At 33.5% G+C, this 12,908-nt stretch overlaps 1 protein-coding gene across 1 annotated transcript in view; it reads left to right on the top strand.

Moving 5' to 3' along the window:
- PCLO (piccolo presynaptic cytomatrix protein) overlaps positions 1–9,324 on the top strand; it is a 365,126-nt gene extending 355,802 nt beyond the window's left edge. The window contains exons 23-25 of the mRNA XM_079932524.1: positions 6,263–6,397; positions 6,812–6,957; positions 8,911–9,324. Coding sequence (XP_079788650.1) covers positions 6,263–6,397; positions 6,812–6,957; positions 8,911–9,051 — 422 coding nt within the window. The 3' untranslated portion in view covers positions 9,052–9,324. The remainder of the gene's footprint in view (positions 1–6,262; positions 6,398–6,811; positions 6,958–8,910) is intronic.
- Positions 9,325–12,908: the final 3,584 nt, after the last annotated feature.

Raw genomic sequence — 12,908 nt, 5'->3', positions numbered from 1 at the left:
AAGTGAGAAAGTGGTAAACAGCAACAATAAATTTTATATGCTTGGCATGTTGGAGTTTTAGAGCAATATGACCCATAACAGTGAAGTTTTCCGAGAAAAAAATTGTCTTGGTGTTTCATTTCATCATGTTCAGTGGTGTGATCAATTCTGTCCACAACTCCTATTGGCTCCAAATACTGGGAGTATTTTCCTTGACTCCCTCCTTATCAGGTAGAATACTCTTTTTTCCCCTCTATCCCAGTTACTGTTTGAGAGATGGAGCAGTAGTAGTTCTATCCAATTTTCTATGCCTTTGGAGGAAAGAAATAGAGCTGTTTCACAGGTAGATTTGCTGCCCTGATGGACTATGTTTTGCTCTCTCTTGAGATTTGATTTAAATGGTTTTTGGTTTTGTTTTTGCTTTTGTTTTGCCAGCATTCACTCAACCAAGCCCAGGTATGTCTTACTGCAATGAAAAGACTCTCTCAGCTTTGGATTTTGCTCCTCCTTAACCTTGGATCCCCAGTAAATGGGGAGCACTTGTTGTTTTTCCTATTTTCAGTGAAACCCTCAGATCTTCCTAGCGATTAGCCAAAGCTGCCACTCTCAAGGGTTTAGTATAACTTTTCTGGGGCTGCCTAAACTCATTGTTCATCCACTTCTCTGTGCTGGGGACTTGGTGGTAATTCTCAGGATTTTGGCAATTCATCTCTCTTTTTCCTGGCAAAATTTTGTGATACGTGGTATGGTTGGGGATGCTGCTAAGCTGAGCCTTCCCAGAATCTGCCTTTCCATTCCTACACACCACTCAGCATTTTCTGGCAGGAGACTATTCTTTGGTTAGTTGCTACTGGCTAATACTTTCCTGAACTTTACTTTTTCCCCTAGTTTTTCTAGGTATTAAAGAAAGGAGATTCTAACATCTGTCTTCTTTTCTCATGTTTATATTGAAGATTCTTCATTTTCCTGCAAAGTTCTTTAAAATAAAACAGATTGATTTCAATGGGCTTGTTTATACTTATTTAAAATCATTCAGTAACCTGAGCTAGATGGTCCCTCACAAGTTCAAAGAAATATATTAGACATGTTTGCTGTTTCTGCCTGTCAGGAATGTGTAAACAGAATGTGAGCTGATAGTATTAGGGTATATCCAGGACACTAAAATGTTTACACCAAATCACTGAGAGGAGCATAGTGTCATAGTTAAAAGGCCACATGCCATTTGTAAATCATAATATTAAGGCCACATGTTATTGACTAAATTCATTATTGGTTTTTCTATTTTATTGATGCTAGTCAAAGTACCAGAATTTTGATCCATTAATTTTATCTACTATTTTTCTATTTTTTCTATATGCTGCCTCATTAATTTCTCTGTATATTTTTATTATTTATTTTCTTGTACTTTCTTGTATATTACTTTGTTCTTTTTCTAGCTTTTGGGATTTTAAATCAATTGTATTTTTAAAAATTTTGTTGATGGAATATTAATGCATATATGCACTTTCTTCTGATCACTGCTTTAAATGATATAGGTGTTTAAGACTGGTGATTTTCCTCTGATCATTATTTTAATTCTCATTGATTCTGATAGTGTTTTCATTATCATTGTTTTTCAGAACTTCTGTATTTTCTCATTGTATTTTTCTGTTCAGCCAAGAATTGTTTCGTTAAAGCCTTTGTGTGTGTGTGTGTGTGTTATCAGACAATGTATTAGCTTCATTTTATAGAACTTACCGTTGTCTACTTTGTAAGTCAATACATAATCAATCAATATGATCCATGTTCCATATTTAATTGAGGAAAAGATATTTTCTTTCTTATCAGAGTGTAGTGTTTAATATATACATCCTGAGATCTGCTATATTGGTTCTGGTGTCTCAGTATTCTGTCTTTACGTATTTTAGTCTACTTCACCTGTCTTGTACTGAAAATACTGTGTTAAAGTATTTTATTATTATTCTCTTTATTCTGGCTTTCATCTCCTACATCTTTACACCTTATTTTCTAGTTTCAACCTATTTTAATGGTGCATAGATATTCATAATTGTGTCTTCATTATGATTTATGGATGTTTAACTTTATAACATGTCCTTTTTTTGGTCTTGTTTACTACATTTCAAACTGATTTCTATTTAGCCTCACAATAAGATATCAACCCCTACTCTCTTATTGTTTCCATACATCTGGCATGCTTACAATTTATGTATTTGTGACTATTTGAAACGAAACTAAGTTTTAGCATAGCATAGCTCATAAGCTTTGCTTTATGGGCCAATCTGAATATCTTTTTAAAAATATGCTCACTGAGCCTGTTCATGTTTATTGATATGACAGATATGTTTGATCACAGCTCTGCATTTTGTTTTATAACTATTGTGTATATGATGTTAGATTTGTTGTGTTTCTTCCTCCGTTTGGTGTCTTTAATTTTTTTTAATTTATTTTGTAATTAAGAAAGCTTTGTATCTTTGTTCCAATGATTGTCTTTTTTTATATTTTTTATTATGTTTGCTCTTACTTACCATTTACCATCTGTCTTGTCAATTTTAAATAGTATAACTTGTGTCACCTACCATTTACCTATACAAAAATCAACAATCTCATTCTACTTGTCCCTTTCTCTCCCTTTGTCATCCATCTCTTTCAGTTTCATTCTGTATACTCTATCAGAATACATGACAATTACATGCTGCCCTTCTACCCACCTATATTCTGACTCTTATTTTAGTCTCAGTTCTACAATTAAATGTATTAAATATTCACCATCACTCCCTTGGCTGAAGTCTCTCTAGTTATCTCTTTGATGTGATGAAATTCATCCTCTCATATATTTCTTGAGAAGGAATTTTTCTATGGTATTCTTGAGTTCCTTATGCTTAAACTTATGGGCTTGCTGCTTGAAAGACACTTTAGCTGTATAAAAAAATCCTTGGCTTGCACTTTATTTTCTTGAATTTCTCAAGGGTAAAGCTAACACCCAGCTACTGTGAAGTATCTATGATCATTGGCTGCTGAATTATCACGATTTAACTATGTCTAGAAGAACTGTGTTTCAGTTTATAAAACATATGGAGGGCAACTTTGCCTATTTGGGGAACTTAGTGTTTTGAAAGAAGGAAGAGAGCAGGCCAAAGTATGGTATTGGTAGATAGTTTTCCACATGTTAGGGTACATCTAGACATGAAAATATAAGTTAATTAAAGCAAAAATTAATGCAGGGAAGAAATGCATTCTAAAAACCCATATCCAAATGTGTGATAAAATTAAATCGCAATGATTAAATAACTACAATCTAATAGATTTTGTACATGATGCTTTTGTTACTTTAATTTCCAATTGGAGATTACTCAACTATATTCTTTAACAGTCATTCTCAAAGCATGGTTCAGAAATCCTCGTGGGTCCCCAAGACTGTTGAAGTGCATCCAGGTCAAAATTATTTTTTAAGTATACTAAGATATTATTTACCATTTTACCATGTTGACATTTACATTGATAATGCAAAAGCAATGCTGCAGAAAACTGCTGGTGACTTAGTATAAATCAGGGCAGCAGCACCAAATTGTACTAATAGTGACTGTATTTATTTATTTTTTACCACCATGCACTTATATGAAAAACTTGCCTGTTTCACTTAACAATATCCTTTATAAAGAAATTAAGGTTCTTGTTATTAAACCTAGACCCTTAAGTACATGTGTTTCTAATAGTCTATGTTCTAGACTATTCTGTGTGATAAAATGGGAACTACACACAAAGCACTTCTGCTGCATACCAAAATATGAACGTTGACTTGAGAAAACATGTTAGTGCAATTTATTTGAGTTGCAAGCTGAGCCAGCCTTTTTTTACAAGAGATATCATTTTTACTTGAAAGACAACTGACAGATAAACTCTGCCTATTCAAACTTTGGTAACGTTAACCCTTGGTATCCATGGGAGATTGTTTCCAGGAGCCTCCTCAACCTCCACAAATACCAAAATCTGCTTACACTAAAGTCCCTTATATAAAATGATGTGATATTTGCATATAACCTATGCACATCCTCCCATATACTTTAAATCATCTCTAGATTACTTATAATACCTAATACAATGTAAATGTTATGTAAATAGTTGCCTGCATGTGGCAAATTCAAGCTTCGCTTTTTTGAACTTTCTGGAAAATTTTTTTTTGATATTTTGATCTTCAGTTGGTTGGATCCATGGATGCAGAAGCCATGGGTGCAGAAGGCTGACTGTATTCAGCTGCCATTTTCTCAAAAATTAACAAAGTGAGTTTTTCACTTTGATAAAAACAATTGGCAATAGTTGTTGTCAATAATAAAAATCAACTTTTAAGTAAAAATAAAAATTTCCAAAACTTATACCTGCCTCCCTGAGCTTGTCAGCTTTTCAATAGTCAGAATTTTTTTATGATATCGATGGTGATATTAACAAATGTGCTTTTAATATTGTATGAATTGTGTCAATGTTTTTGAAAACCTGCATAACTCAGTAAACCGGTATTTTCCAAAACGAACAATATAGGATGTTACCAATTCAGGCATAGTTAACTGGTCCATTCAAGGTGCAAGATAGACAATTGTATTTTAAAGTAACAGTCCAAAGGTTCATTGATACGGTTTCAGATTTCACATTTACACTAATCTTAAAGAAACTACCACTTTTCAAGTGTTAATGTAGTATCAAAGATTGTCCACAGTTGTCTGAAAGGATATTAAAATACTCCTTCCTTTTCCAACTATGTATATATATCTGTGTGAGACTGTCATATATTTCAAATAAAACAGCATATTGATCTGGATTTAGTGTAGAAACAGGTATGAGAATCCAGCTGTCCTCTATTAAGCCAAGCACTAATGAAATTTGAAAAATATAAAATGTCACTCCTCACTATTTTTTGTTGCTTTGGAAAATACAGTTATTTTTCATTAAAATACTTATTTATAGATATATTGTTGTCATTTTAACTGAATCAATAAATAAATTTTTAAATATCCAATTTTACTTTTTAATTAGAAATTTTAATGTTCTTTGAGTACCACCATTTTTTTAAGACTATAAATAAATCCTGAGACAGAAACATTTGAGAACAAATGATCTACATCCATGTTAAAGACCTTTAATAGATTCCTGTTGTTCTAAAGGTAAAACCCAAATTCTTAACATAGTACCACTTAACAGTATCTTATAATCACACAAATATTTATTTAGTTCCTCAGTCCCATTATGTTGCCTTTTGTGAACACACTGTTCCTTCTCTTTATAATGTTCTTCCCCGCCCATGTCACCTAGTTAATTCTTTCTTATTCTTCTGGTTTCAGCTCATGAAGCCCTTTCCTAGGCTTTTCTGTATCCATGCTCTTGTACTTCAGAACCTTTCCTCTCTTTCTAATTGTACACTTATTGACGAAAATATTTCATTGATGGATTTCTTCCCAATAGACAGAAAAACCATAAAACCAATAAGCATGTGTATGTTGGCTTATCATTGTATCCATTCTTCCTAACAGAGTGCTTATCACAGAGTAGGGTGGAAAATAAAATATTTGTTGGTGAATGGTAAGTGGATAAATATATGCATCGATAGAGAAAAGGATGAAACTATAAAGAATTTGACCTAGTATGAATAGCTTCTTCAGTAATGGAAAGATCCAAGATAAACACTAGAAAGAAATACATTGAATTCATTTCAATCACTCATATTTTCCCTTGTGTAATGTTATTGCCATGTACTCTTGTTGCCTACTTCTTTTACAAGAAAAATAGAATGGAAGTAGATATAATATACAACGACATTTAGTTGTATTAGCAAGTGTTCTTTTGCAAGCCTGGTAAGTAGTGAGCAATTGTCGGCAAACAACTTCTTGCATTTCACTTGACTTAATACTGCCTATATATTATATTAGAATTCTATTATTTTTATGTATGACTGTCTTCCTATAGTCCCCTGTAGTCTCATCTATTACCTCTTTTGGCCTAAAAATCTACAATTGAGTAATACCTACTTGCATTTCTTCCATACCCCTCTTGTCACTTGCTTATCATTATACTTAACATACTTTATTGTAAGCATATAATTTATCAGTCTCCCCATGAGGCCTTCCTCTCCTTAAGGGCTGGGACTGTATTTTATTCATCTGTGTATCCACGGGATGCGATAAGGTGTTTAGCACTTGATAAACACTCAATAAATGAAAATATGAGTAAATTATTGAACTAACCACTTAATTAATGGCATGACATATTCCTTAACTTTTTAATTAAATTGTTCCAGTTAAAACTCAGGTAATGGGAGAAATCAAGATTGCACTGAAGAAAGAAATGAAGACAGATGGGGAACAACTCATAGTTGAAATCCTCCAATGCAGAAATATCACCTACAAATTTAAATCTCCTGATCACTTACCAGGTATCTAATTTTATGACAATGAGCAATATAATGTATCTAGGAACTCTTTAGGAGTATGTCCTAAATAGCTAAAAAAACGCTCATTAAAATTTGGGCTGTGTACCAAATATATCTGAAAAATATGAAATAAGAATGAGTTTCTCTTATATAGAGCAAGTTGATATTTTACTAGTTAAAAATTAGATTTTTTCAACACAAATGTAGAGTGATGTATTTATTATACAACAAGAAAACATTTAAGTTGCTAAGAAAATTGATGTATATTTTAATTACTCTATGTTATCTGAAACAAATTGTTCACAGGCTACTGGCTTTGTGTAAAATGTAGGAGAACTGTCCATATACAATTATAACTCTTTCAATAGAAAATTGTATTATTAATGGACACTTAACAAGCTGAATTCTTATTTTCAGATTTATATGTGAAAATATATGTGATGAATATTTCTACCCAAAAAAAGGTGATCAAGAAAAAAACAAGAGTATGTAGACATGATCGAGAGCCTTCATTCAATGAAACTTTTAGATTCAGCCTAAGTCCTGCTGGACATTCTCTTCAGGTAACTCATACAGTTCCGATTTTTAGATATTCATTTATACTGTAGTTATTTCCCATTTAATTATTCAATATTTAAATGCCAATCATACACTATGTGATATTTTATAAGTTAATTTTTAGAGGTAACTTCCCAGGGGCCCTTTAAAATTCCCCAACCCGCTCATCCCATCCTTTTAGCTACCAAGTAGCCTCTCCTACCAACTCAGTTTCTTGTACATAGATTTTTTTCCATGCTCACTGCCACACTAATTCTCTTTGGGTCCTCATCTTTGTTATGCAAATCATCTCAGCAGTATATACCTGGCCTACTTGCCATCAATATCTTACCCTTTAATTCATTTTATCACACTGATGGCAGAGGTATCTTTTAAAAACACTGGCTAGGTTTCATTGAAACCCTCCAGTGATTCTTCATTATTCCTGACTCATTCAGAGTCCTCTAAGGTGAGTTCTAATTGTATTGACTTAATTTCATCTCCTTGTATACATTTCCACTCACGCTTGACCCCAGTCACACCAGAATCTTGAAATCAAGTTAAACCTCTAATTCTTTGCTCATATTCTTCCTCTCCTTCAGTACTCCCTTCTCCATCTCTCTCCATCTATCGCAATTTTCCATGTCTTTTGACGTAAACAGCTCTTTAATAATGACCCTGGGTATAATTTATCACACCTTATTCACATAATGTTTTGCTTATCTCATTAGGCCATTAATCCCAGTCTTGTACAACAATTTGTGTACTTACCTCTCACTGCTTCTGTACTATCAGCTTCTCTAGTGCAAGGCTTGATTTTCATTGCTCTTTGTTTTGTAGCCTAGCACAATGCTTGTGCATAGTATATCTTTAGTAGATACAGAGACATGGAATGAAAGAGGAAAAAGGAGGAGGGAGGGAAGAGATGAAAAAATGTGGGAAGAGAAGACCATGGTACTGGCACTTAGAGACCTGTACTAGAGACATATATAAGAGATATTGCAAAGCAAAAACTGCACTGAGAGGATTAATTGACATTAGAGTTGAAGGGAGTAAAAAAGTTAAAGGATACTCTGAAATCTGTGTGAACAAATGTGTCAATCACAGAGATTGAGTAGTTACAGAAGGGACGGATAGGGAGAAAGAACATGAGTTTGAAATGTGATAAACTTGATAGGAAGGCAGGGTCGGTCCAAGTAAAACATGTAATGTGCCATTTGAAATCCCCAAACCAGAGGCTAAAAGAGACAGAAAAGTGGATTTTGAAGTCAGAAACGTAACAGTAAATTTTAATCAGGAATAAAGATGAATTATCTGAAGGAGATTCCAAAAAGAAAGAGAGAGCATGAGAGAAGAATTGTCAAGGATTAATGGTTATCTCCATCTCAATTTCTCTACCTTTCTTTCAACTGATCCCTAAAAGAAAAATATTTCTTGAATATGAGATCCCGTGGAATTTCAACTAGTGTAAGTTCTACATATGACAAGAAGCCACTTTGGAAGTGCTTCCTATAATAAAATTCCCAGTAAATTAAATGGCATTTAAAGTCAGCATTATGTTCTATCCGCCTTGTAAACTCGTACTCGTATGTACTCACCACTCAAATAATTCTGTATTTGAGTTAATATTTCATTAAGTAATAAAACATGCACCTAGCAAATTTCTTTTTTGAAACTTTCAATCAGTTTAATCACAAACCTAGTTAGAGTTAGCTAGGTTTATCTAGCTAGCTAATATTATCTAGAATTCTCCTGTCCTTCAGGATATGTCTTTGCCTTTGGGAAATGTTGAGGTAAATTAATTAATATTATGCAAATCTTTTGAGGACATGTTAGTTATTAGTTCTCCTACAAGTATGCCTGCTATTTCTCTCACCCTCACCCTTTCTTGTCTCTGTTACTTCTTTGATGAGCAAATGTCCATAAAAGAGGTTGAAAATATACACACAAATATATATAATTTTGGCTATTTTTTCTAGATTTTACTTTTTTCCAATGGAGGGAAGTTTATGAAAAAGACCTTGATTGGTGAAGCCTGTATCTGGCTAGACAAAGTGGATCTCAGAAAAAGAATAGTCAACTGGCACAAACTTTTGGTCAGTCCTACTCAAGCCCACTGAAGAAATGTGTCTGCTCAGGGTATAGAAAGTGCTTTAAACAGTCTTAAATCAAGACTATGGTCGAATACTATTGTTCTAAGCTATGTTTACAGGGGTAACCATGAGAAGAAGAACAAAAGGCAAAAACATACTCAAAGGCTTGCAAATGTATTGTTGTGGAACATAGAAAAAAAAAACTCAAATGAAAAAGTTCATATATTGAAGACAAGAAAAAAAGTTCTCAAACCTTGGATTTCTTGTGGCTGTCAAGAAAAATGGTGAGAGAAATTTTGTTTGCTTAATGCAAAAATTTTTGAGTAGAGTTGAGCTACAGCTATCTAAAGGCTGAGAGTCAAAGATTAATATGTTTTCTCATGCAGACAAAAGTAATCCTTTATGCAAAAGAACTTGGTTGAAAGGAAAAAACTAATGGAACAAATCTCAGTTTTAAAAAGTCTCTTCTTCATCTTATCTTCTCAGACAACTAAATGTTTTGAGATTCTGACATAGGATACAATATGTGTCCAGACTAGAAGTAAGGAGCTTGTGTTTACAGGAAAAAGGGAACCAGGGATGTAGAAATTATAGCTTTTAGATCATGTTGTACAGGTTTTCTCTGTGTCTAAATGTTACAAGGGTGAACACCACCAGTTTTAGAATTCATGTTGTAAAAGCACACTAGTAAAACTTGAAATAAAGTATAGTTAAGACAATACTAAGTAGAAATGAGACGACATTTATCTAGAAATAAAGCCATGACTGGCTAACAAAAAAGAATATTGCCCCACAAACTTTTGGAACCTTGGTTGAAACATCAAAAACTCCATAATTTACCCTTAATCCAAGACATTTTCAGTCTACATAGCAAAGGACCTAGATTAAATTAGTATGTTCTAGGAAGCATGATAACTTGTTCTTTGTGGAATTGCAAATAAATGTATTATCCCATATATTTTCTTTCTCTTGAATGATACATGGACAGAGAGAAAATTCTTCCTCTGGCAAACAAATCGTATTAATCTGTGACATTGATTAAATTGGTGTCATTTCCTGCTCTTCCACAATGGTCTTTTTTTCCCCTTAGTACATCAACTTGTACAATGAAAATCCTGACACTAAATTCAAGTTCTCTTTAGTGCTCTATTTTCCTACTTTAGTGACAGTATCACAGTGATCAAGTTCATCAATGTTGGGAAAATATGTGAAAAATCAACATTATATTAAAGTGAAAACATCCTTTGAGCTATTTTAATAATATGGAATAAAGGACCAACGTCTAAGTCATTAAAATGAAGCATCCTCTTCCCCATCAACCAACAACGTGAACAAAGGAGGTAACGTGGACTTATAGGATATGTACTCGGCTAGGATTAAAAGCCTGGCTTCTGGTCTTGGTTCTGCCACTGACGAACTGTGTCACCTTGCACATGTCACTTAAACTCAATTTTCCTCAGTTTTCTTATTTGTGGGAAAATATAATTATATATTCCTAGCCTTCCTAATGGGATGTTGGGATGATCAAGCTAAGTGATCTATGAGAGAAGATGAAAGCACATTTCCAAATATAGTTTTATACACATAAGTGAGGAATAAGTATTATGCAGTTTTTTATTTCCCAATTTTTATATGTGAAAAAGCATCTTCCAAACCAATAGCAAGCACTGACATGGATAAAAGCAGTACATTGGCTCTAAAACTATTTTTTTCTTTAAAATATAAACTTTCGTTTAACCTAAAAAGGGGAGAAAATTCAATGAAAATGACTTGCAAATCGGATTATCATAAATTAAGTAAATTATGCCGATTTTATCCTATTCCCATATCCACAAAAATAAATTAATTAAATTGCTTCTCTGTGAATTCTGAGCTTAAGAGCTGATTCTTTATTCAAAGGTGAGGTTTTAGTGGGATCAGAGAAATCATCTCCAAATCTATTGCTCAGATATTGAATCTTCTCATTTTTAGAGAAAAACATACTTGAAATCTGAGAGGAATTGATTGAATTTAAGACATTAAAAAATAATTTCTAATAAATATCAGGTTACATATCTTTATTATATTCATAAAAAATACAAATTCACTCCTTTCCAATCTGAGAAAGATAAGTCACTTTTCTTCCCTCTATTTTTTAAGACCCTCTCCCCCGAAAATGCAATGTCATTTATCATTGATATTGCTGTAAAATGAACGTGCAGCGAGGGGATCGCTAAGGATTTGATATTGCTAGGATTCTATTTTTAGAGACAACTAGATCTGCTGATGGTTGCCATGGTTATTTCCAGCAGAATTTAGCACTTTAGGAAGCTTATAATCATCACTCATAACTGGGGAAGGGAAGGGTTCAGGAAGATCTCTTTCTGACATAAAAAGGCTCTGCTGTTTGTCCTTAAAGGAAACTCTGGCTCCCGTGGATCCTTTTCTGCAGCCGCTTACATCCAGAAGTGTGCGTGAGAGGTTTATGACCAGTTAGTTTACTTCATTCCAGCTGCAGTTTCTTTTAGGATACACAAAAGGAGGTGCCACCAAAACAAAGGTCATACCTTGGTAGCTATTTGACCTGAAAAAGTAGGAGTCTTTCCATTACAGGTGCCCCTCTGTTCCAACAACTAGTAATGGGGCCAGGCCAATCCAGAGAGTTAAGTGACAGGGCTTCTTTTTGTGCACCAGCATCCCCCTTCAGAGAGCATAAGTGTGCCAAGTTTGCAGCTGACCAAACACCTAGGTTGTACTGGAATTATTCTATGCAACACTGATCCTTCTACAAATGCATTTCTTCTGAATGATATTGATTACCCTTCTTACAACAAAACTATTTCTTTTTTAATTGCAAATAGGGCTCTTGGTGTTTTTTACTTTTTGTATATATCACAGCACATGATTTTCCACTTTTTATTTCATTTGTTTTACCAGAATTAGCTTTTTTTATCCTAATAGAGACAAAGTTTGTAGTCTCTAAATAACACGTGATTAGTCCGACTATAGCACTTATACCTTGAAAAGCATCTTAATTTTTCCTACAACTTCATTGAGTCATCAGAGACGGAAGTTGCTTCTTGGTTTAAAATTCGGTCCTCAAGAAACCTTTAGCTGTGAAGCAAAAGCACAGAGTGAATTTTTACAAAAGACAGGGATATCTAGAATGGTCGTGACAGACACAGACAACGCTAGGAGCAAGAAGTTGGTGTTTCCCTGTTTTACTTAAGGTTAAGGAGACTTTTGGCGACTCTGAACTCTTTATTTATCACTTCAGTTTAAAGGAAGAGTATCCAAGACTAAGGGGTAGTGATTGTCTTTGCTCCTTAGTGTTGCCCATATTGTAATTAATCACACTAGTAAATGCATATTTTCAGCATATCAGTGGATTTAATTTTGTGGATCACACACATTAAGATAGTCATATTGTGGGAATATTATAGCTGGTAACCAGCTGATATTGATTCTTATTATAGGAACGGTTGTGATGATCATGGTGATAGAGGTAGTGAACTAGGTTGGTGGTGATGTGAAATAAAATGAAATAATATACTATATTGTGCCCAATTTATTAGAAACGATTTGATCAGTGTTTCATTTCATTAAGATATCATAAAGATGTTTATAGTATTTTTTTACTTTATTATTTAAATCATAACTAACAATATTTTTAAAAACTTATTTTCATTGCTACAATGTCTAATATTCCAAAAGCAGCCAACTACAGCTATATATGTGTTTATAACTCTATGTGTGACAGAGTGATTTTCCCTCTTTTTGAGCTTGGAGCTGGAAGTAAAAGAAAGCTCAATGAATAATTATGAGCTGTCTCTTTAATAATAACTTGCCTTTGATGTAACACAAGAATGAATGAGTGAAACAGATAATCTCATTGAATATGACAC

Source organism: Stenella coeruleoalba (genome assembly GCF_951394435.1).
Source record: "Stenella coeruleoalba genome assembly, chromosome: 9".
In the NCBI taxonomy this organism is placed as follows: Eukaryota; Metazoa; Chordata; class Mammalia; order Artiodactyla; family Delphinidae; genus Stenella; species Stenella coeruleoalba.
The sequence above is the reverse complement of the archived record's forward strand: the minus strand, read 5'-3'. Positions and strand labels throughout refer to the sequence as shown.